General features: G+C 53.2%; 10 protein-coding genes across 10 annotated transcripts; 4 read left to right on the forward strand and 6 right to left on the reverse strand.

The window, feature by feature from the left end:
- Positions 1-593: 593 nt before the first annotated feature.
- On the forward strand, positions 594-1,408 carry T310_6841 (Uncharacterized protein; the record flags this gene model as incomplete). The annotated part of the gene is made up of 2 exons (XM_013470348.1): positions 594-853; positions 913-1,408. 2 exons carry the CDS (start codon positions 594-596, stop codon positions 1,406-1,408), a joined length of 756 nt encoding a protein of 251 aa, XP_013325802.1.
- Positions 1,409-3,626: 2,218 nt separating this feature from the next.
- Positions 3,627-4,422, reverse strand: T310_6842 (Uncharacterized protein; the record flags this gene model as incomplete). The annotated part of the gene is made up of 3 exons (XM_013470349.1): positions 3,627-3,821; positions 4,040-4,162; positions 4,240-4,422. The coding sequence occupies 3 exons, from the start codon at positions 4,420-4,422 to the stop codon at positions 3,627-3,629; spliced, it is 501 nt and encodes a 166-aa protein (XP_013325803.1).
- A 1,225-nt stretch (positions 4,423-5,647) lies between these two features.
- Positions 5,648-8,197, forward strand: T310_6843 (L-xylulose reductase; the record flags this gene model as incomplete). The annotated part of the gene is made up of 4 exons (XM_013470350.1): positions 5,648-6,366; positions 6,550-6,575; positions 7,050-7,839; positions 7,900-8,197. The coding sequence occupies 4 exons, from the start codon at positions 5,648-5,650 to the stop codon at positions 8,195-8,197; spliced, it is 1,833 nt and encodes a 610-aa protein (XP_013325804.1).
- Positions 8,198-9,344: 1,147 nt separating this feature from the next.
- Positions 9,345-13,075, forward strand: T310_6844 (uncharacterized protein; the record flags this gene model as incomplete). Its single annotated transcript, XM_013470351.1, has 8 exons — positions 9,345-9,581; positions 9,633-9,907; positions 9,956-10,978; positions 11,087-11,202; positions 11,370-11,497; positions 11,558-11,978; positions 12,037-12,532; positions 12,583-13,075. 8 exons carry the CDS (start codon positions 9,345-9,347, stop codon positions 13,073-13,075), a joined length of 3,189 nt encoding a protein of 1,062 aa, XP_013325805.1.
- Positions 13,076-13,307: 232 nt separating this feature from the next.
- On the reverse strand, positions 13,308-14,811 carry T310_6845 (Purine nucleoside permease; the record flags this gene model as incomplete). The annotated part of the gene is made up of 3 exons (XM_013470352.1): positions 13,308-13,442; positions 13,542-14,615; positions 14,665-14,811. 3 exons carry the CDS (start codon positions 14,809-14,811, stop codon positions 13,308-13,310), a joined length of 1,356 nt encoding a protein of 451 aa, XP_013325806.1.
- A 1,280-nt stretch (positions 14,812-16,091) lies between these two features.
- T310_6846 (uncharacterized protein) lies at positions 16,092-16,595 on the reverse strand (the record flags this gene model as incomplete). The annotated part of the gene is made up of 3 exons (XM_013470353.1): positions 16,092-16,156; positions 16,208-16,420; positions 16,475-16,595. 3 exons carry the CDS (start codon positions 16,593-16,595, stop codon positions 16,092-16,094), a joined length of 399 nt encoding a protein of 132 aa, XP_013325807.1.
- A 672-nt stretch (positions 16,596-17,267) lies between these two features.
- T310_6847 (uncharacterized protein) lies at positions 17,268-19,520 on the forward strand (the record flags this gene model as incomplete). The annotated part of the gene is made up of 5 exons (XM_013470354.1): positions 17,268-17,646; positions 18,058-18,500; positions 18,601-18,897; positions 18,990-19,013; positions 19,242-19,520. The coding sequence occupies 5 exons, from the start codon at positions 17,268-17,270 to the stop codon at positions 19,518-19,520; spliced, it is 1,422 nt and encodes a 473-aa protein (XP_013325808.1).
- Positions 19,521-20,155: 635 nt separating this feature from the next.
- On the reverse strand, positions 20,156-21,638 carry T310_6848 (2-dehydropantoate 2-reductase; the record flags this gene model as incomplete). Its single annotated transcript, XM_013470355.1, has 7 exons — positions 20,156-20,186; positions 20,239-20,251; positions 20,318-20,352; positions 20,433-20,989; positions 21,074-21,276; positions 21,329-21,543; positions 21,595-21,638. The coding sequence occupies 7 exons, from the start codon at positions 21,636-21,638 to the stop codon at positions 20,156-20,158; spliced, it is 1,098 nt and encodes a 365-aa protein (XP_013325809.1).
- A 719-nt stretch (positions 21,639-22,357) lies between these two features.
- T310_6849 ((S)-2-hydroxy-acid oxidase) lies at positions 22,358-24,464 on the reverse strand (the record flags this gene model as incomplete). The annotated part of the gene is made up of 5 exons (XM_013470356.1): positions 22,358-22,700; positions 22,764-23,802; positions 23,840-23,988; positions 24,137-24,142; positions 24,307-24,464. The coding sequence occupies 5 exons, from the start codon at positions 24,462-24,464 to the stop codon at positions 22,358-22,360; spliced, it is 1,695 nt and encodes a 564-aa protein (XP_013325810.1).
- Positions 24,465-24,909: 445 nt separating this feature from the next.
- Positions 24,910-27,342, reverse strand: T310_6850 (Small oligopeptide transporter, OPT family; the record flags this gene model as incomplete). The annotated part of the gene is made up of 2 exons (XM_013470357.1): positions 24,910-26,894; positions 26,964-27,342. 2 exons carry the CDS (start codon positions 27,340-27,342, stop codon positions 24,910-24,912), a joined length of 2,364 nt encoding a protein of 787 aa, XP_013325811.1.
- Between the last annotated feature and the right edge of the window lie 629 nt (positions 27,343-27,971).

Here is a 27,971-nt window from a genome sequence, read left to right on the forward strand (position 1 = left end):
CAATCGAGGATGAGCAATTTCTCGATGGCCGCAGCTGGTCTAATTTTGGATTACAGTGGAGCGCATCCAATCTGCTGGTCGAGCGATATCAAGCGTGGCGCCGACAGCTCAGACCGCACAGACCAGCGGGCCCACAAGGCTTGCTGACAGCTGAAGGAGCTAGAAGCTTGGCCATGCATCCGTGGTCGAATTCGAACGCCATTGACGACATCTAGCGCGGTATTTTTGTAAAACGGTAGCGTGGTACCGGGGAGATGTGTATCGTCTGGCATCCCTTGCCTCAGCTCGGGAGCTCGTCCTCCAACCAGAATTCTATTCTTATCAACACTTCGCCGACGTGGGCTGCGGCCCACCATGGTTCGGAATAGCCAGATCGGTAACGCGTCAGTCGAATTTCTTCGAAGATCGATGCTGCTGGATGCGAGCAGGAAGATGAGATGTTGATATTTTGTCTGGACTTGATATATAATAATCTTCTTCTCGTCCGGCACCTTCACTTTGATCAAATTCTTCATTGACTAGAAACAATTTCTTCTGTCCAAGAAATTGCTCACGGCAGTGCTGTAGCCAAGCTATCCAAAGCAGCACCCAAAATGCGCTTCTTCTCTGTTCTTCCAGCGCTGAACCTCATTTCTTCGGCGCTGGCCATCTCAATCACCGAGCCGACGTCGAGCACCACGTGGGATTTCTCGACGCCGCAGACCATCAAGTTCACCAGCAGCCCGAATGACCCTTCCTATGTCAGCATCATTCTGCTCAACAAGTCCACCAACTATCAGATCAAGATCGCAGATAATGTAAAGACTGCGTCAGGCGAATACACCACGCAACCGAATCCCAGCGTTCCCAACGGGTAAGTCACGCGTCTCGACTCTCAGACACAGTTATATTCGATGCTAATAGTGATTCCAGGTCTGGGTATGAGATCCAAATCATCGACTCCTCCGGCACGCTCGCTACTTCCCAGGGCTTCACTGTCGAAAAGGGTGCGTCCAGCAGCTCCTCTTCCTCTTCCTCCCTTGCATCTTCCACCAGTACGGGGACCTCTGCCTCATCGACCTCTGAGGCGTCGACGTCGGTGACATCTACCTCTGGGTCTTCCGCTGCCCTGAGCTCCACAAGTAAGATCATTTATTTGCTTCGTAGGCCTGTAGGTTGGAACAATTCACTCACAGCCGCATTTCTAGGCGCTGCTTCTAGCACTACCACTACCGCTTCATCTTCGTCGACCGCAAGCACTTCTGCTGGCACCACTCTCACTACTACCACAGGCACCTTTTCTTCGACTGGACGTGCCGGTTCTTCGTCAACGAGCGTTCCTGCAGCTGACGCGGCTGCTTCGATCGGCGTGAGCAAGGGAGCTGCAGCTTTTGCAGGAATGATTGGTCTCGCTCTGCTTTTCGTTTAGACGAACGAGCTTTAGCATCTGCTAGAATTAGTCCTTTCGGAGGGGTGATATGACTGTTCCATGAATTTCAAGTGATGACGGATGAGATGACACACGATAAAAAGAGATGGAACTGCGTGTAACGTTCCTTTTCTTCTCTCCTCCTCTCCCTTTAGACTATCCTCCGATCTTCATGACATTTTGTACGTAGCAACGACATACTACCTAAGTGGGATGATCAATCCAAGAAAAAAAGTATCACCTGTTGGATACAGTAATGCATAATCTAAATCTCCGACTGTGCTGTGTAACTGAAGTATTTTTTTTTTTTAGTGTGATGCGCAGCGCAGTAACTTTTAATAGAAAAATAGTAGAAAAAAAAAAGATAAAGTAACAAGAAACATGAAAAGTAAGCAAGATAAGTCGAGCGAAGCAGGTTTTTTCTATGCAAACTTGACGTGGAAAACAAAAATAAAGAAATTTTTTTTCTTTTCCTTTTATTAGTAGTTACTCTGTATTTTGATGAATTCGTTGCACCTTCATATCATTACTATTTACATAAATTCTCTGGCTGACGATTCACTGACATTTAAAATATATTTTTTTCAGACAACACCCGGCAGTGTCGACATCGCGAACAAAATGCGACTTACTATGCACAGTTTTATTTTTTTTCTAAAACTGGTCTACGTGTGACTGTAGCTTTGTATACCAAATGGAAATACTATATATAATTAAGTGCATGTCTCCCCAATCTGTTTACGTATTTGCGGGTAACGCATTGGCACCTGGCAAGAAGACACCACCGGCCATACTCATATCAGCTGAGTTCATATTAGTCCTCAATCTGAGCATGAAAGAGGAGAAAAACATGTCATTCTTCAATTCGCTACTAGGAGACACCTCTTTCAGTTCGACCAGGACGGTGCCCAGTTAGAATTGGTAATATTGTCGGAGTCAGGGCTAGAGGTACCAATGATGTGTGTACGTACTTTAAATCGCAGAGACGGCCTAATTCCCACGACGGAATAGAACGCAACAAGTAAACTTAGAAATCCAAATACTACGTCAAGCAGTTCTCGTCACCACGGGAAGCTTTTCCCTCCATACTTAGAATATAGAATAGGAGCGCCAAAAGTCATAGATAAAGCTGTTCTGTTGCCAGTGAAAACTCGTACAGTGTAGCACATCCAAGTAAATCCCCAACATCATTGACAAGAGGTCCAAGCTGGCATGGTTACGCACGTATACTTCTATCCTTGCTGAAAACAGCGGTCTGTAACCGGCCGCAATAGGCCAGATTCTCGGCAGAGAAATAATGGTCGCAGAGAAATAATGATCGACTTCGAGAAATTATTACAGAGTACGGAGTACACCCAGATGAATGTGCGTTCTGCAAGGACCCTGAGCAGCAATATTCCTGCAAGGAGATCCTTACGACGTCTGCAGCTTAAACTGACTGCCTAGCCTAGTATAGTTAAGTTTGCTATGTTTCAGATTCATACTCTGCACCACCCGGCTTTTAGCCGAGACTATCCGAATTAAACTTAGACAAAAAATTAGGAAACGGAGTGATCGTCGATACAGAGTACTTCAAGCAAGACGCTCAACTCCCCGCGATCGCAGCAAGGATCGGATTGTCTGCAGGAACAAGTGAAATAATCATGCAGTCGTAAAATAATCTACTGGCTCTAGTGGAGAAGACCCAGAAACTAGCATCCGTATGTTGAGATCTGCAGAACAATATATGTTGAAGAACTCGAGTGGACTTACATGGGCAGCACTTGATTGTTAGCTACTCAGGAGGAAAGATAACGCCAAGAACGCAATTGTGATCATTCGTACTCGTCCGTATTAGGATACGTCCATGATGACAGATGTAAAACAGTCGTTTCAAAGCGAAGAACAACACCGGAACAGTGTAGCAGGATAAACAACCCGGCATTTTGACTGGCAACGGCGACTCACCAATGCATACTAGTATACAGTGGCATTCATTGCCACAGGTAAGTATTCTTATGAACAATTTTTCAACGTGACAAATGTGGAATCAGATTACAACAGGCCTAAAAAGACATTATATGTTGTACAATGCAACGAAAATTATTTTCATTACCCATCCATCACGTCCATCCGACTAAGGTCATACTGCGCTCTCACGTGTGTTACCTGGCTGGTTGGGAACATTCCTTTGCAAGAGTTTTATCGAACTCACTGGTACTAAAGGTGTACAATCTCCTCAGAGCGGCACAGTGAGCTGGGGATTTCCTTGAATGGCATGGAATGCATCGATAGCCTGCTGGAAGTGGTTGTCGACCTGGCCTTTCTGGTCGCTGGCCTGCGGGTTGTAAGAGGTGTTGCTTGGGAAGATGGCGATCAGATTGAAGAAATACGACTGCAAGGTAACAGTGTCAGTTACAGCTCTGACCAAAAACTGATTCTGGTTCAGGAAGTCTCACATCAACAACTCCGGAGAGCGCCCGAATTTCAGACGGAATTCCGTACTTGCTATACTGGTCCATGTTCACGAAAGTCTGCGCTCGTTGAGTGAGCGCGTCCATGAGTTCAAAAAGACTTTCCACGAACTGGTCGAAAATTAGCACATCTCTGTTGAATTCATCGTAGCGCATTGACAGGAAAATCTCTACTCACATTCGAGAAAGCCTCGTAAACAATCTGCATGGAATCCTGCTGCTGAATGACCGCAGATCCGCTCATGGCACCAACCTCTTCCAGAGTTTGGTCGAAGATAGTGTCGAATTGGTTGTACACGTCCTGCAGAGTCCAAGTTTCAGCACTCAGTCGCTAATTTAACGTTGCGGAGATGAGGATAGAGCGGACAAGGCTCTTACTTTCATGTTTCCAGACTTGGACGTCGAATTCATTGACAGCACCAGGTCTTTGAGACCGTAAGTAGCCGATGCGAGTCCATCGCATGCGTTCCGAATATCCTCTGGCTGCTGTGCAGCGTTGGCACATCCCGCAATGAGGGACAACGCGACAAGGAAGGAGACAAGGGTTTTATACAGATACATGGTGAGGAAAATCGAGCGAATGACTTCAGACGCAATCGATAAGAGTGTACAGGCTTGAAGCCCTCTGTCGAGCGCACGTTGAGAAACGAACGACGGTGCCTGCCAGGCTAAAAGAACGAACGGGGTCGGTCGGTTATTAGCAGCTAGTTAGCCGGACGAGGCTCTCTACTGCGGAGTATCGCGGGGTTCTTAAAGGCCTGGAAGACAGGGCCAACTGGGGGACTCGGTGGGCCCGGGTGTCACCGAGATGTCTGGATAGGGCGATGTTTTATTTACCCAGTACGCTAATCGATAGATAATGCATTAGATTGCGCCCTAGACCAAAGAGGATATCCCAAGCATCACCATCCATGCGCCCCTTCCGTCATACATATATTACACAGGTCACACCGCACCTAAAGGCGACTCGTATGTCCCTTGCACGGAGGAGTTTTGTTCAGACAGTTTTAAGATGAAACAGTTTCAAAGACAATCATGTGACAACCTCCCACGTGGCCAGGCGTGTCCTATCCCGATTAGGAAAAGACGCAACATTGGCTTCTGCTGGCGTTTTGTGGCTTGTTCTGCTGCATAATTAGTAACTTCAGTGGCAGTGGCTCAACTTTGAACGGCGCCTTCGTATTCGAGGTGTTTTATTCGATTCCTTGTCGTCGGTGTCTTGGCGATAAGAAATGAGAGATGTATACCACCGCATCTTCGTTGCTCGCTAGGCGGCCTTCTCCAGATGTGATTGTCTCACGCAGGTTACTCTGCTAAATTCCGCCCATCAATTCGACTTCGGCTCAGAAGACAAACAAGATGATCAATTGAATGCAGTTCTAAAGCTGATTGCAACTAAGCTCCTGGTTCTAGATATCCTCCAGTGCCACGGATGATTCGCGTGCTGCGTATCCTTGATTCTTGGTTATTACTGTTGCCGATAAGCTCAACTCGATATCCATACATGTTTCTCTGGCATTTGACTGGCAGAGCAAAGTTCGCGTCCAAAATCTGGTCCTGGTTCTCTGCGGCAATTCAACTCTAATTTCTTCCCATGGTCGATACTGATGTTAATAATCACAAACTCCGAGCTGACATCATGCACCACTAAGCAGCGTGTCATTCCCGGAATACTCGCTGAGCGAGAGCCAGATGACGACAATGGGGTGGCCTTATATAGATCAGTGAATCACTTCTTTCGTTGGAATTCCTACCTTTCGACGATCCCCTAATCCGACGCACCATCATGCCCATTTCGATCCCCGCAGCAGACAGTCTCCACGACCTCTTCAGCCTCAAAGGCAAGGTGGTCGTCGTCACTGGCGCCTCCGGTCCCCGCGGGATGGGCGTCGAGGCAGCACGGGGTTGCGCGGAGATGGGCGCCGACGTGGCCATCACGTACTCGACCCGTCAGCAGGGCGGCGAGAAGAACGCCCGGCAGCTGCGGGAGACGTATGGGGTGCAGGCGAAGGCGTACAAATGCGACATCAGCCGCTGGGAGGAAGTCGAGGGCCTGGTCAAGGAAGTGATCGCGGACTTTGGCAAGATCGACGCCTTCATCGCGAACGCCGGGCGAACGGCCGGCAGCGGCGTGCTCGACGGCACCGCCGAGGACTGGAACGACGTCGTCCAGACGGACCTCACGGGGGCCTTCCACTGCGCCAAGGCAGTGGGCGCGCACTTCAAGGAACGGGGCACGGGCAGCTTGGTGATCACGGCCAGCATGTCGGGCCACATCGCCAACTACCCGCAGGAACAGACGTCGTACAACGTCGCGAAGGCCGGGTGCATCCACCTGGCGCGGTCGCTGGCGAACGAGTGGCGGGACTTTGCGCGCGTGAACAGCATCTCGCCGGGGTATATCGACACGGGGCTGTCGGATTTCGTTCCGCAGAATATCCAGCACATGTGGAAGGACATGATTCCTGTAGGCCGCCAGGGGAAGGCCAAAGAGCTGAAGGGGGCGTATGTGTATCTGTGCAGCGATGCGAGTTCGTACACGACCGGGGCGGATATTGTCATTGATGGGGGGTATTGCGTTCGATGAGTCGGTCAATCACAGTGAAGTGTGATAGAAGGTCCGTATCGAATATCGAATATGAGTGTTTAGCACCTGAAGTGGACGAGGCTGTGTTATAGATGATGAAGATATCAACCGTCGGACAAATATATAAGTGAGCATCTATCAACAAAGCATATTTTCTCAATACGCAATAACAGTTTGCGTAATGCTTGATGATTTGGTCAGAGTTGTACAACGATCATTGTTGGCGATTTGAGGCTGAGTAATGCAGTTGAGATAGTTAGAGTGCTGACGATCTCTGCAGATGCCTCGGCAACACGAATTTGCTTCGCAACGAGATTGGCTCGACGGATGAGTTCTATTTCATGCTTCAACTGTTTAATTGACGTTGAACCAACAAATGCGGACTCACGTGAACCTCGGCTGGAGATGCGATGGCTGCTTTCTTGGAGATGAAGCCCAACTTATTTGACTGTGCTGCTGTCGCGCGCCTTCCTGGTGGATCGCGCGTTTCATGTGGGCGGACCGAGGCTTGACGGCTAGCTCTGACAACTGCTCGCCTTAAATACCAGCCCCTGCATGGATGTTGCGAAAATCAACCTGCAGCAAGTCCACAGTTAAATAGTCGACAATCGCATACACAATGGACGCGGCTCTCAGTCTCCTGCAGCGCCTCCCCGCAGCAGCAGTGGAGAAGCTGCCCGTGCGGGCGCAAGGGGCCCTCAGCTCGCCGCTCACCCGCAAACTGCTGGCAGCCCTGCTGGCCCTGAGCATCCTGCGACACATCAACCGGACGCTCTCGCGGCTGGTGCTCAACAACTGGCAGTCGGACTACTGGGACTGGAGCAAAGAGCTGGTGCTGTTGACGGGTGGCTGCAGCGGCATCGGCAAGCAGGTCGCCGCCGACTTGGCCGAGCGAGGCATCAAGGTCGTCGTCGTCGACATCCGAGAGCCGCAGGATCCATTGCGTTCGTATCCAACACCTCCCAATGTGTCGTTCTTACTGACTCGTTCGTCGCAGCACCCAATGTCTATTTCTACCGCGCCGACGTGACCTCGTCCGAAGATGTCAAGGCCGTGGCGGCGGAAATCCGCAAGGCGCACGGTGATCCGACGGTGTTGATCAACAACGCCGGCGTCGGCCACGAGGGCACCATCCTGGACAAGCCCGAGGCGACAATCCGCAAGACGTTCGAGGTCAACACGATCGCGCACTTTGTGACCGTCAAGGAGTTCCTGCCCAGCATGATCCGGCGCAACCACGGGCACATCGTCACCGTGGCCAGCGCGGCCAGCTTCGTCGCCGTCGGCGAGATGGTTGACTACGCGTGCACCAAGGCCAGTGCGCTGGCCTTCCACGAGGGCCTGACGCAGGAGCTGCGGTATTGGCACGGCGCGAAGAAAGTCCGGACGAGGTGAGCCCTTCAATCATCCCAGACGTCGTTATATCAGTCAGGTCTTTCTAACAGTGTTAGTATCATCCACCCAATGTGGGTGCGCACGCCTCTGATCAAGCCTATCACCGACGCGGGCTCACGCTTCCGGCAGCCCATCATGGAGCCTGGCGAGGTCTCGGCGGCGATCGTCAAGCACATTCTCTCCGGCAACAGCGGGCAGGTGATAATCCCCGGCCGCGTGAGCTTCTACTCCAGCCTCCGGGGGCTGCCGTCGTGGCTGCAGGAGATTGCGAGGGGGATTGGCTCGCGGGATCTGAAGCGGATTCGGGATAAGAAACGGATTCGGGATCAGAAGCGGATTCAGGGTCATTCATAGGCTGTTCTTTTGCTGTGTGTATGAATTATGATATTGATACGCTGTCTGTAGATGAACAGACAGTACCTAATGATGTGTATATACGTTAATTCGTCGATGACTAGTATTATTAAATCAGATCGCTGCGCGTATAAAGTTTGCCTTCACTCGTTTACCTTCAGCTTCTGAATTCATCAGTACTTGGTTCACGGGCTCCTCGTCTGATTAGAGAGCTGAATTGTTCTCTTGACAAAGCCGACTAAAAATGTGAGATTTAGGATGCGGATACATGCCAATTGGGGGACATTTCTCCTGTGATTACAGGCACATAGCCTGTTCTGTATAATTGAGTCATGGATATATATGGCCAGGTCGAGGATTGGAGCGTCTGCAACAGGCCTGCTGTGGTGAACACCAGCCAGGATTGCAAAGAATCTCTTTGTTCGTATCATATGTCAGTTACAACGATTGTCAACAGACTCTTCGCTCAGCAAACACGTTGAAACAATGCCTAGAGAACAACAATGCTGCGGAATCCCTTTCTGGCGGGTCGGTTACGCAGAAAATTGTGCCTGTTGGAGGATAATATGCCTCCATGTCTTCGGGTCTTGATATTTATTGAGTTTGATGCTTCTTTTTTCACTTTGATCGACCTGGACGCTGCAAATGCAGTCGAGTTGAGCATCATTGTCCAGATTCTTTAATCTACTCCGATTGATTATATATATAAATATATCTTCATTCCCATACGGGACAGCCATCATTTCCCTTGTACTAGCTGGAAATAGATGTAGCTAATGCGCTGTGAAAGCTTGTCTCATCTCTGGTTCTCTCTCTTTCTTTCCTTTTTTGCGTCTTACCTGTCGTCATGCAACACAGGCGCTTGACATTATATCAGCGACTTTGAATCTGGGACAGCCAGTGTCAACCCTATCAGCATGAACAGGAATTGTTGAATTGGCAATCTCAATCACCCTTTCCATAATATAATTACGGCAGTATAATATCGTCGCCGGTCAACCCCACATGAGGTCCTACTCTCCCGACCATCGGTTGTATCTTGCCGATGGCTGTCCTATATATGCTGCCAGCCCAACAGGGACGACCATGCAGAGAGGACATTGCTGGTCTTTTTCTTTTATTCCATCATCCCTACAACAGTACAACCATGGGCCTCGGCGTCCTGGAAGATGATCACCTGGAGCATGTCCCCGGGACGGCGCTGCTGACCGACGTGCTCGGGGCCGACACGTCGGTCCTCCGCCACGACAAGGGCCGGAATTCCGACGTGCTGCTCGTTCCCCAGCCGTCCAACAGCCCGAATGACCCGCTCAACTGGCCGCTGTGGAAGAAGGATGTGATGCTGTTTCTGATCTGTATCGATACGGCGGTGGTCGGGGCGTGGGTATGCGCGGTTTTACTCCTGGTCAAGTATTCTTCATGCTGATTGTATAAGGGCCCCATGATATCCCCTGGCTACGCCATGATGAGCGAGCAGTTCCACATGTCGTACAACGCGCTCAACGGCGGGCTCGGCTGGGGCGTCTTCGTCATCGGCGTGTCGTGCTTCTTCACCCAGTCGCTGGCCGTCATCTGGGGGCGGCGGCCGATTTTCCTGCTGGGCAACCTGCTGCTCTTCATCAGCAGCGTGTGGGCGTACTTTGCGCATTCGTACCGGTCGCTGCTTGCCTCGCGCTTGGTGGGCTGCGTGGGCATGTCGCCGTTTGAAGTGTAGGTGAAGAAACACCATCCTAATCGTATCGATACTAATGCAACCAGGCTGGTCACCTCGACAATCGCCGATCTCTATTTCGTCCATCAGCGCGGCGTGCGCCTGGCCGCCTGGGGTCTCTGCCTGTCCATCGGCGTCGGCGGCGGGACCATCATCTCCGGCTACATCATCCAGGATCTGGGCTGGAACTGGACGTACGGGATCTGCGCCGTCATCTACGGCGTCTGGATCGTCGTCCTCTTCTTCTTCTGCCCGGAGACCGCCTATCGTCGCGACGCAGTCCTCAACACGGACCTGGGGACGGAGGACAAGGCCGCGGAGCTGGCAGCAGTGAAACCGTCGGCCGACACGATCGAGCGCGCCGAGACCAACGTCTCTGAAATCGAGCCCAAGCACAGCTACTGGAACGACCTGCAGATCTTCCACGGCCGTGTCTCGGACGACCCCTTCTGGAAGGTGCTGACCCGTCCGCTGATGATGCTGGTCTTCCCGCAGGTGATCTTCTCCTTCTTCGCCTACGGACTGACCACGTCCTGGCTGGTCGTCGTGGGAAGTGTCCTGGCACAGATCTTCACTGTCCCGCCGTACAACTTCAGCGTGTCCGGCGTCGGTCTCGTGGCGATTGCGCCGCTGATCGGGGCCATCATTGGGGCGTTCATCTCTGGTCCGTCGGCCGACTTTGTCGCCAAAGCGATGAGCCGCCGCAACAACGGCATCTACGAGCCGGAATTCCGGCTGGTGATCATCGTCGTCACGCTCGTGCTCGGGGGGATGTCCTTCTTCGGCTTCGGCATGTCCCTGCAGGCGGAAGATCCCTGGATCGGACCGGTCATCTTCTACGGGCTGCAGTACTTCAGCGTCGGGTTCATGTCCATCGCCGTGTACGGGTATCTGACCGACTGCCACCGCGACAAGGCGCCCGAGGCGTTTGCGGCCATCAACCTGCGCAACATCTATTCGTTCGGGATGAACTACTTCGTCTCGGCGTGGATCTCGAGCCAGGGGCCCAAGGATGTGTTTTGCATCGTGGGCGGCGTGCACGTCTTTATCTGTCTGACGGCGGTGCCCATGTATGTCTTTGGCAAGAGGTGTCGCAGCTGGACGAGCAGGGTGGGATTGTTTCAGAGGGTGATGCGGGCGTGAAAGGAAACCTATCGATTCGAAATTCCATTCACTAGAGAAGTATTCCATGTCAGTCGTAACTGTCGAGGAAAATTCCGACAGAATGGGCCTGTCAGCATGCTGTGTCACCATAAGTCTTCCATTCACTACATGACTCGATTGACAGCCATGAGTAAGCCTTGTGTAACAAATCCAGCAAAGCTATATATTTTGTCTCCACTGTAGTCAGTGAATAAGCAGTCCAGTCCAGCCAGACGTCATGCAGCTTGCTGCTGCATTTCACAACTCATATCCAGTTTCGTCATTGATAGGATAACTGCATCCTTCAATATCGCACAGAGCTGCCATCTGGATTCCACGATCGAGCAGCGATCGGGCTTAAAGCAGCGACGTTATCCAGACAAAAATCTCCAAGCTGCATATTGGCTCGATCTGGCCAGCTCGTCATGAGCAAGATCAAAGCTGTCGTATGTCATCCTTCTGACTGTCAACCAGAATGCTAGGGCATATATTGACTCTGACGCCAGTGTGAGCACCTATCCCAGGAGCTGCCGAACAAGGTCGTCCTTCCCTGCCACGACGAATATGCCGCCATCCAGGCATCCTACTTTTCCCTGCAGGAGCGGGAGATATCGCCTGCCTGCGTCGTGACGCCCAAGACGACCGCAGACGTGGTCACTACTGTCCAAGCACTGGTCGAGCACGAAATCCCCTTCGCCGTGCGCGCAGGCGGCCACAACCTCAACGCCGGAGCGGCCAACATCGAGGCTGGCGTCACCATCGACCTGCGGGGTCTGAACCAGATCAGCTTGAACGAGGACCTATCCGTCGTGTCCGTCGGGGGCGGCGCCAGATGGGGCGAGGTCTACTCCTCTCTCGAGCCGTTCGGGCTCGCTGTCGCAGGGAGCCGGGATGAAGCTGTCGGCGTGGGGGGATTGATTCTAGGCGGTACGTACCACCAGTCTCTGCATATGCTATATCAATGATATTCAGACTGACTTTACAGGCGGCATGTCTTACTTCAGCGGCAGGAAAGGCCTGGTCTGCGACAACGTCGACAACTACGAGGTCGTGCTGGCCTCCGGCGAGGTGGTCAACGCCAACAGGGAGGAGAACCGCGACCTGTGGACGGCGCTGAAGGGCGGCGCTGGCAACTTCGGCATCGTCACCCGGTTCGACCTGCGCGTCTGGCGCCAGGGCCTGTTCTACGGCGGCGTGGTGGTGTCCAGCCTCGCGACGGTGGATGCGCAGCTGGAGGCGTTTGCAGGGCTCGCGGCGGACTTTGACAGGCATGCGGCTATCATCCTGAGCGTCAGCTGGAACCAGGTCCAGCAGGCCTACGGGGTCTTTTGCAATATGATGTACACTGCGGAGGGCGTCGAGGATCCACCGGCCTTGCGGCCTTTCACGCAGGTGCAGCCGCAGTTCCTCAACACGATGCGCGTTGCCTCGCTGAGGGAGTTTGCTATCGAGACCAGCAAACATGCTGTAAAAGAGGCGCGGTGAGTATAGACAGCATCCACGTATCATTTCATTTAGCTGACGATCCTAGCAACCAATTCGCGACGACAACCTTCAAAGTCAACCTTCCCCTGATCCAGGAGGCGTACCGGCTCTGGCACCAGAGCGTGTCGAGCATCACGACAATCGAAGGCGCAAGCTGGGCGCTAGTCTTTCAGCCCATCCCGGCGCCATTCCTGGAAGCCGGAGGGGGAGAGCAAAGCAACACCCTCGGTCTACGTCCCTCAGACGGCCCACACGTACTGATAATGCTAGCATATAGCTGGAAAAAGAAAGCCGACGACTCGACGATGACAGCGGCAGCGCAGAAGCTCATCCACGACATCGACGCCGCGTCGCAGCGGGCCGGCCTGTTCAGCCCGTTCAGGTATCTGAATTATGCGGCTGGGTGGCAGGATCCCATCGCTGGGTATGGCGAGGAGAGTGTTCGGCAGCTGAAAGCTGTCAGTCGGAAGTATGATCCCAGGGGAGTGTTTCAGAGACAGTGTCCGGGTGGGTTTAAGGTCTTTAAATCGGGAGAGTGATCGGTAAATTGGTGGAATATGAGGAGATTGTAATGGATATGTCCGTTTGTGGATATTAGGTCGTGTAAATAGAGAATGAATCCTGGCCGTATTTAAAATAAGGGTGAAATACTGAATAGTGTTCTTAAAAAAAAGGCCATTTCCTCTGCGCTTGGCTACCCAAGTAGTTAATCAGAGTATCCTCGTTTTAGATCTTGTATAAAATCACTCTTCCCATGTCAGAATATAATTCTTACAATGCGTGCCAGGCACGAACACTCTCCTGCAGGAATCCATCTATCCAGTCAGCAGTAGCTGGAACGTCAATGAGCTGATCATCTAATAACTGCGAGAGTATATTCCCTGCATGCAGTACGGTGATACGCACCTGCACCTTTCCAGATATACAGTGTTATATACATGAGATGGTCTCCAATCTATCTACTACACTACAGTCCTTATACGCTCTTATTTAGTTATACCCTACATATCGCCCCTTCCTCCGGACCATCCCCCTTTTCTGTAATAATGCTCCTCCCTCCGTCAATGCCACCGTCCGCCCCGGCCCAAAGTCGGGCGTGCCGCCCAGCGTGCCGAAGATATCGCCAATGTAGTTGCTCGGCTTCACGCCCGCCGCGAAGGTCTGGTTCCATCCCTGCAGGATGCCCTCGACCACCTTGATGCCCGCGCGGTAGATGTTGTCCACCGCCGGCTGGAAGCCGCCCTGGTCAGCGTACAGCAGGTTGTACATGGGGTCCTCGCCGGGATAGGGCCGGTCAAAGTCGGACGCGGTGCGCATGACGATGATGCGCGCGAAATCGGCGCGCTTGTGCACGGCCGCCCGCAGCAGCGCCTCCAACGTCGCGTTGTCCTCCTGGGCCGTGGTGCAGTAGACGCCGGTTCCGTTGGTCAACAGCCGGATCGTGTTGCCAAACGCGGTGCTGAGGATGTTTCCGCTGTAGTAGACGTCCGACGTGGCGATATCGCACTCGACCACCGACGGCGGCGCTGCTCCGGCCGCGTAGAGCCGGTTCGTCGGCGTCACGTACTTGGCCCGGTAGGCCTGCGCGGCTGGAGAGTCGGACAGGTTGGCCGTGCGCGCGAACGAGGCGGCCAGCGAGCGCAGGTCGTTGTTAACCTCGAAGACCTCGGTGCCGTAGATGCTGCGCGGGTACTGGCCGGGCGCGTACGCCCCCAGCGGAATGTAGCCGGTCGAGTAGTTGGCCGGGATCTCGCGCGAGTCGAACTCGTACTGCAGGGCGACCTGGACGGCGAAGCGCGCAAAGGTGACGGACCCCGTCGTGGCCACCTCCGGGTTGATGCCGGCGATGCCCGCGATGAGGAAGTAGGTCTGGCGCAGGTCGAAGCGGTCCGAGAAGGCGACGGCGGAGACGGTCGTCGCGGCGTTGATCTCGGACTCGCCGGTGATCAGCTGGCAGACGGCGTGGTCGGCGGTGCAGTGGACGTGAGGGAAGATGGGCGACAGACCGGGCAAGCTGATGTTATGGGCCAGCAGGTCGAACTCGGGGATCCCCCACCAGGCCTCAGCCTCGGGGGCAAACTGGCAGGCGTCAGATGGTTGCTGATGTGCATCTTCACGAGACACTCACCATGGAGATGATGAAGACTTTGGGGGCAATCTTGCCGTTTCCATCCTTGCTGCGCAGGGGAATTCTTGCGTCCGCAGAGACCAGCGACAGCAAGGACAAGGTCGACAGGAAGGCCAGCAGTCTGGCCACGACCGTGCAGAGCTGCATTTTCGCCAATTGCGGCAGCCTCTTGTGACTCGTCTGGACGGCGACCTGGTCAGGATTTTCTCATAACGGGCCCTGGCGGGGATTTGTAGCTCTGCCGGAGTGGAGCGCAGCAGCAGCCGGGCTGATGGCGCCATTCGATAGACAGTTTAGCATCGATTTCGAGCATTTTGGCCTGATCCACCGGTATCCGATATGCCACATGCGATAGTACCTTGCAGTGGATCGGCCCGATCCGGCATGACTGGCTGGCTAGCAGAATGCAGATTAGATCGAAGGCAGGAGAATAAAATCCAGAACAAGTTGAAACAGTCTTATCTCGCAATCCGCCGGGAGAGCCGCGCGATTCAGTGGAGTGGAGTGAGTTTAGTCATAATATCGTTGCTATTAGTTGACTAGTTTGGTAGTTGAAGTCGTTTTAGCCTTATCGTTGGTGGCATTGGCCAATCAGATGCTTTTCACCCTTGCCTCGAACGGGAAGGTCCATCAAGTCGTTATCACGGAGAAGAAAAAAGAACGAAAAAAGAAGAGAAAACGAAGAAGAAAATAAGAAAAAAATAAATGGAAAGAAAAATTCAAAAAAAACCCTCTTCTTATCTCCTGTCGACTCGCGTGACCACAACAAAACGACTACAACGCAGAGATATATCACCCGACAGTGTGGATCAAGCTATCGAATTCTCCACTATTGGAGTCACGATAAAGAGTTTTTGTGATATTCTAGAAATCAGTAGAGTGCACTGGCCAGCTAGATTCTATCGAATTGCGACGGTTGTATTATTCTTCGTTTGTAGAGTACATATACCTGCAGGTATATCACTAACTGGCTGGCTGGCTGGCTGGCTGAATGAGACATGTACTGTACATACGGTACACATATAGCAAACTGAAAGGAAATAAATTTCTTAACAAGTCGTTGCAAGGGTCAAGCCTAAAACCTGACATCAATGGCGACTAACCTTCTCCAGGAGGCATATAGGTGTGTATTTTGTAGATATAAATAGTTGCCAACAATAGATAGCGTGGGTGAAAATACCCTTCACAGCAAATTAGATACTTGATAGAAGATCATCTGCAGTGTTGGGTTACACATCTCTTAGTGTACTTACTGCACACTAATAAAGCTCCCTTCCTCTCACTTTGAATTAATCATTTCCCTACCAAGTCTTATGGTATTCTGCTCAACCATATTCCTCATATTCATTAACTAGTATGAGGTGGTCTAACTATCCTGACAATTGATGAAATCCATTCATGTCCTCCTCCATCACGCCGGCATATGCTCAAACGGATGGGCCAGATGCTCCTGGCAGAAAGGCAGCTTGCTGACGGTCCAGATCTCGGTGTCCTACCCATCGTCAGTATGCCTGGCCCAACATTACGATAAGAACTTGCTCACGAACCGGCTTCAGGGTCTTCTTGATCTCCATGCCCAAGGTCCCCGCCTTGATGGCGATGATCTCCGGCGCCGCATCAGGGTCGTGGGCAATGGGCGAGCCGCACTCGGAGCAGAAGATGCGGTGGACAGCCTTGCCAGAGCTGCCCACGCCGGCCCAGCTCTTGGTCGGCCCGTTCAGCGTGAGCTTGTCCTTGGGCACGACGGCGACGAGGGCTGTTGAGAGCGGTCAGCACGATCGATCGACGACTCTCTGCGCAGGGACAATACAATAAGTGGAGCCGCTCTGGCGCTGGCAGTCATCGCAGTGGTCGTAGCCGACAAGCGCGGGCTTGTCGACGTCGATGGAGTAGGTGACGGCATTGCAGAGACAGTGGCCGGTGAGAGGCATGGCGACAGATCGAGGATGGCGACAAGATGCTCGACGAGGACCTTGCTGGTTCAATGGACATATTTAAAGCGTGAGCTGACCTCAAAGTCAACCGGAGGGTTACGGCAATTCAATATAATAATATTGCTGCTTCTTCGCCTTTGTGCCTGCGCCGCATTTCTCCTCCACCGGCCTCTTCTCTTTTCTATTCAATGAGAATCTCTTCTCAGCATGATCTGCCTACACACCATTTCTCCACGCTTCCCCTTTCAGGCCCATGCCACTAGAATTTGTCATCGTGCAGACAGCGATAGCTCGTGCCTGACGTCAGATTGACATGATTTGGAATTACGCCGATGGAGCGTCCTTGACTAAGCAGAGATCCCCGCACTAAGCAGGCATAAAACTGTTTTAAAACAGCTGCAGGACGACCCCTGCCAGTGGTTCAGGCGGGGCAGTTCTCGGCGCGGAGATTTGCTAAACATCCCCAGGAGCAGATAAACAATAATTACAAATTGCTGACGAGTCTACGTTAGGGCATGTCTATTCGGTCATCGTGCTGCTGTGACAGCCAATTGTTGTTTTTGACGCTCCACTATAATTCGAGCTGACAGCCATCATCATCATTTAATTCATGCCGACTCCTGATGCGCGCCACGCCCCTTATCCTGGTCTTCAGCCTCCAGCGCGGCCATGGCTGCGTTCTGGTGCGCCCTCTCCACGTCTATCGACATCTCCACCACGCCGAACAGGGCGTCTATCTCCTCCAGACTCAAGCCCTTCGTTTCCTTGATGAAGAGGATCGAGAAGACGACGATTGCTGGCGTCGTCAGCATGCTAGCAGCCAGAAGGGATCTACATACCCGCATTGAAAATGGCGAATATCAGAAACGTCCGCCAGCCGATGTTCTGCACCGCAATCGGGACCACCTTGCTGATGCAGTAGTTGAACGCCCACTGCGTGCTGGCCGCCATGGCCACGCAGTACTCGCGGATACGGTCGGGGTAGATTTCGCCGCGCCAGTCAGCAGGAAGAAGCTCCTTTCTGTCGTTGATGACAGACGCAGCCTACGTAGGTCCACGGCACCGTCCCCCAGGACCACGAATAGTCGATACAGTAGACATAGATCATCACGATCATCGCAATGCTGCAGCTCGACACGGTGTCAGAGTTGGCCTGCGGCGGATGCGTCGCGAGCAGACACGCGTTGATCAGCATGACGGTGCCCATGACGCCGGCGCCGACGACGAACGACGGCTGCCGGCCGATGCGGTCGATGAACCAGAGGAGGAAGATCATGGAGAAGACAGTCTTGACAATGCCATAGACGCCTGAAGAGTCAGCGGCACGTTTACAGAAAGCTATGGTCAGACCTACCGGTTGCAAACAGGCCGGTCGAAGAGGACTTGACCCCGACTTCTTGGAAGAACTGAGGCGCGTACTAGAAACAGTCAGCCGGAACACTGACTGATTGCTCGATAGCCACATGCATAGGTAAACACAATCGTCCCGCTCAGCTGCTAGCACACCATGACCGCAAACCCCAGCAGGACACGTTTCCGATTCCCCGGCAGCCACATCTCCTTGACCTGGACGCCGTCCGTCTCGATGAGCTCGGCCTCGACTCTCGCCTTGATCTCGTAATACTCCTCCATCGTCTGCAGGCTGGGCGTCGACTCGTGACGGATGTAGGTAAGGTTCGCGAGCGCCGTCTCGTAGCGGCCCTTTTTCATCAGCCAGCGCGGCGACTCCTTGAGCGGGATCATGCCCAGCAGAAGGCCCACGGCGGGGATAATCTGCAGCACGACGGGGACGCGCGACTAGTTGTGGCCGGAGGCGGGCAGGCGTTGCTGGCAGGCGTAGTCGACCCAGTAGGCGACGGCGATGCCGAAGAAGATGAAGAAGCCGTACAGGGTGACTGCCAGGTTAGCAAGCCATCAATTTCAACACAGGGGTAGGGTTCGACGTACGCAATTTCCCACGAATCTTCTTCGGGGCTTGCTCGCCGACATACGTCGGCACCAGCATCGACGCCGCCCCGACTCCCAGCCCGCCGATGACCCGGCCGACGTAGAGCAGGCCCAGCCTGCCGGCCGAGACGGTCTGCATGATGGAGCCGATGGCCATGACGAAGCCGGGGAGCATCAGGCCGAGGCGGCAGCCGAGGCGATCGGTGCCGTAGGCCATGAACAGCGAGCCGAAGAAGCAGCCGGCCTGGAGGGTGGCAACGACGTTGCCCTCGACATCGGCGAGGTTGGCCGGGGTGATGCCAAAGCCGCGCTGGAAAGAGGGGAGGGTGACGGCGCCGCCGATGAAGCCGGTGTCTGACAGCAGTTAGGTCGACAGACAGACAGAGAGGTAGGTAGGTAGCTGGCTAGATCATAGATGCTTTGAGACTAACCATAGCCAAACAGAAAACTGCCCAGACAGGCGGTGAGGTGAGGACGTAGATGCGGTAGTTGAACATGACCTGCTCCCTACTTCTCTCTGCTGGAGTGATTTGCAGCGCACAGTGGTCGTGCAAGAAACGTCCCCTAAGAAGGCATTATATCCAGGATAACACAGACAGGTCGATAGTCGATAAGTCGACAGGAAGATATGAGATACAACCTGAGATGACAGATACTACCATAGAAAGTGATTAATAACGGCTAATATATGGACAGGGCAGTCTACCAGAAATAGCTGCAGAATACAGAGTAGAGACTAGTAGCTTACGGGCATGCGTCCGCCTTGCTACGGCGTCATTGGAGTCCACTCAGACAATATACAGTACAGATTACGATATGTTACATTACTGTACTTACTTCTTCGCGGAGCACAAGTGGAAGGATAGGAACGGTGTCATTGAATGCGGACAAATCGAGTATATTCCTGATGACGACGATGACGACAATACATATGCAGCTAGAAACAACCTAACCATTCTCCATACGATACAGTGAACTATCAATAAAAACCGCAGATAGCAAATATAATACAGAAGACGGAGAACGGTGTTCAAACCGGGTTTAAAAGAACGGCAAAGTGGATCGGGTTTACCCCATGGGGGGAGATGTTGGGTCGGGGAGATATAAGATATATAGATGCCCGTGGGGGTTACCCCCACGCTCATGACGAGTAACGGGGAAGTATCTGCAGGAATACTACGAATGATTTGAGGGGGTTTCGTGCTCTGCTTTCTATGGTGCTCTGCTTTCTATGGTACCGTGCATACAGTGATTAACAGTTACATTAGGACCGTTTAGAATTTACCGTAGCAGATACACCCAATAAAATAGTCGTCTATGTTTGTCCAGCAGTCTTTTTCTTTTGCCTGTCATTTTAAGGTAGACTTTTAAGAAACATTTAACGTATTTGGAGACATAGACTTCTGTTTCTACAATGTTTAATGTTTTTGTCTTGTTAGAATATAGCTTTCGCGTGTGACAACCTCAAATTATTATCGAATTATTACGTAGATACTTGAGATAGATAGACAGATAGTCATTAAAGTTGGAGTCCATAAAGCAGAGTAATTCCTTTTGTTTTCTTACAGCTGATCAATATTACCAATTTGCAGGACAGATTAAGGGAATATCTACCAGCTAGGCCGAGTATCAGAGATAGTACTGTGATAAAGTATTCAAAATAATACCTCCGAAACATAAGGGAATAGCTTACCATTTCTCAATCCCTAGTAGTATTTTGTAAAGGCGTGAAACGATACACTCCATGTGCATATCGATGAGTATGTACATACATTCGATTATAACGAGGTTAAGAGGACAAACCCATCTATCTCATTCCAGCTCTTTATATACACTTACATCTACATATCCTGTTATTTGCCTCCAGCAACCCTGCTATCCCTCAACCTTCGATCCACACCCATGACAATTGCATAGATAGTGTCCAGGGTCGGCGTGCTCAGCCCCAGCTCCTTCGACTTGCGGAACGGATAGCCCAGGATGGCGTCGACCTCAAGCGGGCGGCCCTCCTTGTAGTCAGTCTGCATGCTGCTGCCAATGCCCGGCATGCCGAGGATGCGGTTGATAAGCTTGTCGACGATGTCGTCGTCTAGCGTCGACACGCCGCACGCGCGCCCGACGGCGATGACCTCATGCATCAGCCGGCGCGTGATGGGCATGGCCTCGGGCGACGAGTCCAGCCAGGACCGCGTGTCCAGCAGCGTCAGCGTCGTCAGCGAGTTCCACGCCGCGTTCCAGACGACTTTCTCCCAGCGCTGGCGCTGGATGTCGTCGATGGCCTGGAAAACGGTGCCGCCGGCGGTGAGGAGGCTGGCAAAGGTGTCGAGGCGGGAGTGCTCGACGGACTGGTCGGCGCTGTCGTTGGGGAACAGGCCGATCTGCATGTTCTCGCTCTTGGTATGCTGGACGAGGCCGGGCTCGACTTGTGTTGCGCCGGTCCAGGTCTAATAAGTCAGTGCCAGTCGTCTAGATACTGCTACTGCTGCTGCTGCTGCTGCTGCTGCTGCTGCTGCTGCTGCTAGACATACCACACAGGTAATGATTGTGCTACGCGGATACGCCTTGCGAAAAGGCTCCTCGTTCCCGACGCCGTTCTGGATGAGCACGATGGTCGTCCGGTCCTGGTCGATGACGGGCGCGAGCTGCGCGACGGCAGCCTCCTGGTCGATGGCCTTGTGGGCGCAGACGACGTAGTCGTATGTCTGGTTTGCTTCGGCGGGGGTTCTGACGACTGGGGCAGTCAGTTGACGCAAAGATATCCTTTCTGAGTATGGAGAACGGACCTTTGAAAGGAGTCACCGTGTGGCGGCCATGATTCTGGCTGTCGATAATGAAACCCTGAACATATTCATCATCAGCCAGTTCTGTGTAACCAGGTACAATACATCTAGGTAAAAGACAAACCCTGCTCTTCACAGCATCATAATTCGACCGCGCCACGACCGACAACCGGACGCGGTTCGAGCGACTGAGGATAAAGGAGTAGAAGGAGCCGATTCTGTAGGACGATTAGGATAAAATCCTCTTTCCGGAAGGTTGTTGGACCTACGCTCCGAGACCGAACAGCAGGACGTCGATCTGCTCGTCGCTCATGGTCATTAATAAGAGCGAGGAGCGATAGATAAATCAGTCGAAGAGCGGGATGAGGGGAATTCAGCTCAATGTCAGCTCAGCAGTATCAGCTGTCGTCTTTCCAGGGGAATAAAAAGCTGTATCTAAATGCTTTCAATAAATCTGACAACAACAGATCAGCTCTTTTCCTTAAATTGACCCCTCAAGCTGAGCTAGCTGTATATCTGACAGACGGGATTCTTCCCCCGCGGGGCAGCGTGGGGGTTGACCGTTGGCGTGGGGTTGGTTTCTTTCAGATGATCGAGAAGAGTTCCAGGCTAAATTAATTGTTAGTTAAATGTACGTGCATAGACAGGTGTCAATTCTGCCGAAGATCGATATTCTGGCCAATTATGACAAGCTTTTTCTCTGTTTTTTCTGTTCTGTTTCGGTGATGTTATTCGACGAGGTGGAGAGCTGGGTTCGCGGAGAGAAGGCCGAAAGACCACTCTTATGGATATCAATGACATTTTCACGTGCAAGTAACTACTCCATAATGAAATATATCTATGGGTTGTACTTTTTGCTGTATTATTATTCTTTGTTTTTTGTTTTTATTTTGTTTATTTCCCTTTATTCCCTACTAGCATGATCCATACAGATAGCGATATAATATAATATACATCTGCCAGACGATCACGTAATCTCAAGCTATTGTAGACCTACATCATCATCAAGAATATGCTAGTCCATTGGCGACTCTACAACCTCGCATACGCAGTAAGATCCCTCTCCAACCTTGCCGTATTGACCATGCCCCGGTCGATCTCCGCCACCGTCGTCGCCCCCACCAGCGCCATATTGGTCTCGATCTCCTCGCGCAGGATCTGCACCATGCGCCGCGTGCCCGCCTCGCCGTAGCCGGCCGCCATGCTGTAGAGGAAGGGCCTTCCGAGCCCGACGGCCGTCGCGCCCAGGGCCAGCGCCTTGATCACGTCGGTGCCGCGCCGGATGCCGCCGTCGATGAAGATCTGCATGTCTTTGCCGAGGATGTCGGGCGCGAACTTGTTGATTTCGAGAAGTGTCAGGAGGGGGGGTTGGGCTCTGCAGTTGAAATAGCGTTAGTATTGTTCAGACGTATTTAACTGAGCTGCGTCTTATACATACGTATCTTGGGATCGCCCCCCGTGGTTCGACAGGACGATCCCTTGGACTCCGTGCTTATACGCCAGAACCGCGTCCTCGACACATTGAATCCCCTTGATCACCAGCGGCAGATCGGTGATCTGGCGGATCCACGCAATCGTGTTCCAGTCGAGGTAGGGCGAGACGGTGCTCGACAGAGTTTTGGCAATGCCCTGGACTGGCTGGCCTTTGCCGCCAATGATCTTGTTTTGTTCGCCGACGTCAACATTCGCCTTGAGCCGTTCGTCGCGCTCTCGCTTCCCCGTCACCGGCGAGTCCACCGTCAGCCAGATAGCGCTCACGCCGGCCTGGACAGCCCGGCGAATCGTCGCCTCGGACTGCTTCATGTCCTTGTGCATGTACAGCTGGAAGAAGATGGGCTGGTCAGACCTGGTGCGGGCCTGCATGATGCTCTCGATGGACATGCTCGAGCGGGTAGCCACCAGCTGGGCGAGGCCCTCCTTGCCTGCCGCGGCCGCGAGGGTACATTCGCCGCCAGGATGGGCGAACTTGGCGATTCCAACGGCGGAGATGTACACGGGCAGCGAGACGGGATGGCCCAGGATGGTCGTGCGCGTGTCGATCGAACCGACGTTGCGCAGGATGCGCGGCCGCAGCAACACCTTCCGGTAGGCGCGCTCGGCCTCGAGCTTGGACACCTCGTCGTCTGCGCCGGCAGCGTAGTAGGCCCAGGCGTTTGGCGGCAGATGGCGTTCGGCCACGGCTTCAAAGTCGCGCAAGTTGATGAGGCTGCTGAGGGGGGGAGGGCCGTCAGAAGTACTGTTGGTGGACGCACCCTGCTCAGACGTGGATTTGGATTGCTCGAGACTCGACACGTCGACTTCCCCTTTGAACGCAGACGGCGGCAGCGTCTCCTCAATCAGCTGAGGCGGGTGAATGGCATCGTAGTCGGCCGTGGCATCGCGACCAGCGCATTGCAGGATAACGCGGGCGCCGCCGGGATGGTCATCGAGGAAGGCTGCGCAGAAGCAAGCAAGCAAGTAAGCATCAGCATGCATTTCTATGAAAGCCACATATATATAGAGGTATATACACACCTGTCACATCATACACCTTCCCTCTGACAACAATCCAGCACGACTCTGGGGAATTGTGCTGGGCGACTTCTTTGCCGTCGAGGAGCGCCATGCAGGCAGAAGAAGGAAGAGATGGATCATGCAGGGAAATACTATATGAAGATATTCGACTATGTTATGTCCTTACAGGTCAGAAATAATATTAACAAGCAACGACACGTCCGTATGCACATCTTGAAGATAGTTGTAGATTCTCGACCGGACTTCCTCCGCATTTCGGATCCGCTGCCAGCTAGTTAGCGTGGGGGAGCTGCGTACACTGTACTGTATTGTATTACGGTATTGCAGGATACCTATCTAAGAACACAACAGATAAATATTTAAAGAATCCAATGGTAAATAGGAGTAATATACCTATGGAAATCACCAAATTAAGACGAGAGTTATGATGAATAGCTCTGAGCGAAAATTGTCGCGAAATATCATACTGTCTATATTCCAGCAATGCTCGATTCCATGCTGTATTACGGAGTACTTTACTGCTTCCCCAGACTCTGCTAGCGTGGGGGCACCCGCTGGCGGGACCGGATAAATTAAAATAGAATAAAAGAATGGGATATATAGCCAAGTCCAGCGCAGAGTACATTATTAGCACAGAAAGTTGCTGCTTACTGCATTCTGATATATGTCATCTAACAGTGTAATTTTATCATCTCAATGTCTCAGTTTCGTCGAGTCAGAAATAACTTCTGCCCTGAACTGCTGTATTTTCTATACTCACTATGATGAATGTTGTTGTGTAAGGATAGTTTTTATAGATAGATATATATATCTATATATTTGTGGATAGGGTCTCTACTATGGTGTAATCCACAGCCAGCCCACTAAAAGAGGTCTACTCCATAACGGTTGGACTATCATTACTGCGAGTATTTCTGTGGCGAGAGACTGTTGACTTCCGAGAGAATGACCACTCGAACCAGGTTTCTGGACGACATCACATTAATGCTATATATATCATGACTACATGTTCACGACTCCCCACGACTCCGCACAAAATGCAAAATTTTCGAAAGATCGCTTTGACCACTCTACCAACTCGTCGGCCCAAACGTCTGGCCGTCCGCCAGAGTGATCTGCTTCGCCCCGTCCGACGCATCCAGCGTGTTGGCCGCGATCTCCGTCCCCCACCACGACGGGAAACTCGTGCCCGTCAGCTGCAGCGTCACGAAGATTAAGATCGTGCACAGCGCCAGCCCGACATCCAACCCCGCCGAAAACACGTAGTTGTACTGCATCCACCACCCCCGCCACCGCGTCTTGATGTACTTGTTGAACACAAACCCCACGATCCCCCAGCTCAGATAGTTCAGCGGCGTCGCTGGCGGGATGAGTCCCGCGCCTCCGAAGATGATGGGCGCGCTCAGGTACCGGATCGGGCTCTTGGGGAACGCCCGCGCCCCCAGGTAGATCAGCACCGGCAGGATGAAGCCCGCCAGGAAGAACCACAGCATGGGCGAGTACAGCGCGCCCGGCGAGAAGATCCGCTGCGGCCCGATCGCACCCCAGATGATCGACGCGTTGAAGAACACCCGCCCGTTCGGGCAGCTGAAGTGGCTGACCTGGTCCTGAGAACACACGTCCTTGATCGCCGATAGCGCCCAGTTCATCACCGCGATCTGCACCACCGACGTCCACAGGCAACTGACCGCCTGCGCCGCAAAAGTGACCCGCGGCGGCACCTTCATGTAGTGGCCCAGCTTCATGTCCTGGCAGAAGAACAGCCCCTGGTACATGCTGATGTAGCCGTACGTCTTGAACAGCATCATCGCCATCGGCCGCCCCGGCTGCATGTATCCGACGATGAACTCGGTGAACACGTTCAGCCCGATCTGGATGTTGGTCGTCGCCTGCACGATCCCCATGGGCACAAACCACACCGCCGCGATGATGAGGCTGATGAAGAACGCCCACCAGGACATGTTGGTCGGATAGCCCAAGACGACTCCGAGGGCCATGGCGATCATGATCAGGGTCAGAGCCGCATACCACCACAGCGGGACAGGCTTGAACCGTGCCATCAACCGGGCGTGGATGTCCTCCTCCTCGTTTCCGAATTTCTTGAACCGAATCCAGAGGTCCTGGCCGTGGAAGAGAATCGTATGGACGATCACCGCCACGATGGTGGCAAAGGACAGCCCGTACGACAGCATAAAGGACGTGGACAGGAACAGGGGCGAATACGACTTGTACTTTTCCAAATCAAACCGGCCCTGGTCATCCAGGATCCGACTGACATTGTACATGTTGCCGGTATTGTCATAGCTGTTCGAGTCGCTGATGGGCAGGTACTTGGAATAGAAGAGCCCCTTGAAGTGGATGGCCGCCGCGACGATCCAGTAGAAGACGACCATGCCGATCAGCGTGTTGGCGATACCGAACCACGGCGTGATCAGCGGGCTGAAGTTGAAGCCCGAGATCTGCGTCCAGTCGAACGTTATGGGAATCAGTGACAGGCCCGTCCAGCCGCCAAAGAGCTGGTTGATCACCACGTTGTTCGGCCGGATCCAAGTCACCCAGGCAAAAACGCTCAGGAACGGAGCAATATACCCCGGGAAGAAGTACCAGACGAACGATGCGATCATGGTGTAGAGGAAGAGTCGGTATTTGCCGATCGTCCATCCCGCCGTCTTGGAAGGATCCGGCCGGCTGCGGTCGTGCAGGGCTGTGAAGAGACTGGTGTTGATCAGGTTGGCGGGCCAGATCATCGCGGCCGGCTGGACCAGGAACCGCGTGAAGAAACCCGCCAGGCCGAAGCCCAGCATCTGGCTGGAGATGCACATGAAGATCTCAAAGGGCCAGCCGAACCGCTGCTTGTAGAAGGCGCGCTGCGACAGCAGCACGTCGGTGGCGTAGGCCGCACCGCCGTTGAAGCTGGCATTGGCCATGAGGACGGTGATGGTGTGTTCCTTCTTGCTGAAGGGGCCCGGGTTCAGGTTGCACGGGATTCCAAAGAAGCTGAACTTGATCGCCGGCATCCACTTGGCCCAGGCCACCCCGAGGGGATAGGCGACGACTAAAACGATGATGATTAGCATATATATATATATATATACCTTCATTCGATTGTCCAACTTTGACGCACCCTGGGCCACGTAAGACGGGATAACAATGTAGGGGTCTCGCATGGAGAACAGCATATTGCAGGCCGATCCAATGGTGGCCAGGACCATGCCGATCACCCAGGCGCGAATGGTGTTGGAGTGACCTCCCTCGTCGTAGTTGGGCACGGCCGCGCGCACCTCGGGGTAAGGCGAGTTGTCGAGCAGCTCTCCGGCCACGCCGACTTGGGCATTTGGATCAGTCGTATGGAGCGCATCATCGATTTCGTCAAAAACATCCTCGGGCAGATTGGGGTCCCAATGGTGTTGTTTCTTGAGTTTCCTGAGGTGGTCGACCGCCTCATTGGCATCCGCCACGGCCGTCGCCGCGGCCACGGCGGGCTGAGCAGACTTCTCCTCCATGATCCGACAGGTATGGCCAGTTGGACGTTGCCCGTCAGGAGGTCAGACAGGGGGGACCTGGCACGGTGTGAGAAAGGAAGGGGGGGGGGGGGAAGGAGAATGGACGATCAATCGGATGAGCGGCTTGCTGCGCTGATATATACCCCAGAGAGCAGGAACCAGGCCACGCGACGGTGTATCCACCCGCTTGACAGGACCGCAGGGATTCGTATGTTCGAGGGGGTCGTGTCCAATACGACCGTCGGCTTCCCGATCCTTATCTCACATGTCGCCCGATCTTTTGTTAGTCTGGTTCATTGAGCTTGTTCGTAGTCCGTGCGTCATGATGCGGCATCCGTCCAATTGTCAAGAGCCCGTAGCGCGAGGCCCGTCTACTAGCATCGAAGATGTAACCCCAGGGTTGGATCTAGGATATTTCGACATCCCTGATAAGCTTAGTGGCGCTACGCCGAGGGGTTCTTAGACGCGCTTCCCAGGGAACAGTCCATAGCCAGCCAGGTGCACGCATGACATAACAGTTAGTTGCCCACTCCTACCTCGGCTGCCCGCGTGCAGACTTGCAATCAACCGACTGAATTGCTGCGCGAGCTGATTCAAAGGCGTTGAGTTTGGGGGGGGGGGGGGGACAA

The sequence above is a fragment of the Rasamsonia emersonii genome (genome assembly GCF_000968595.1).
Source record: "Rasamsonia emersonii CBS 393.64 chromosome Unknown ctg1118621760459, whole genome shotgun sequence".
Classification (NCBI taxonomy): domain Eukaryota; kingdom Fungi; phylum Ascomycota; class Eurotiomycetes; order Eurotiales; family Trichocomaceae; genus Rasamsonia; species Rasamsonia emersonii.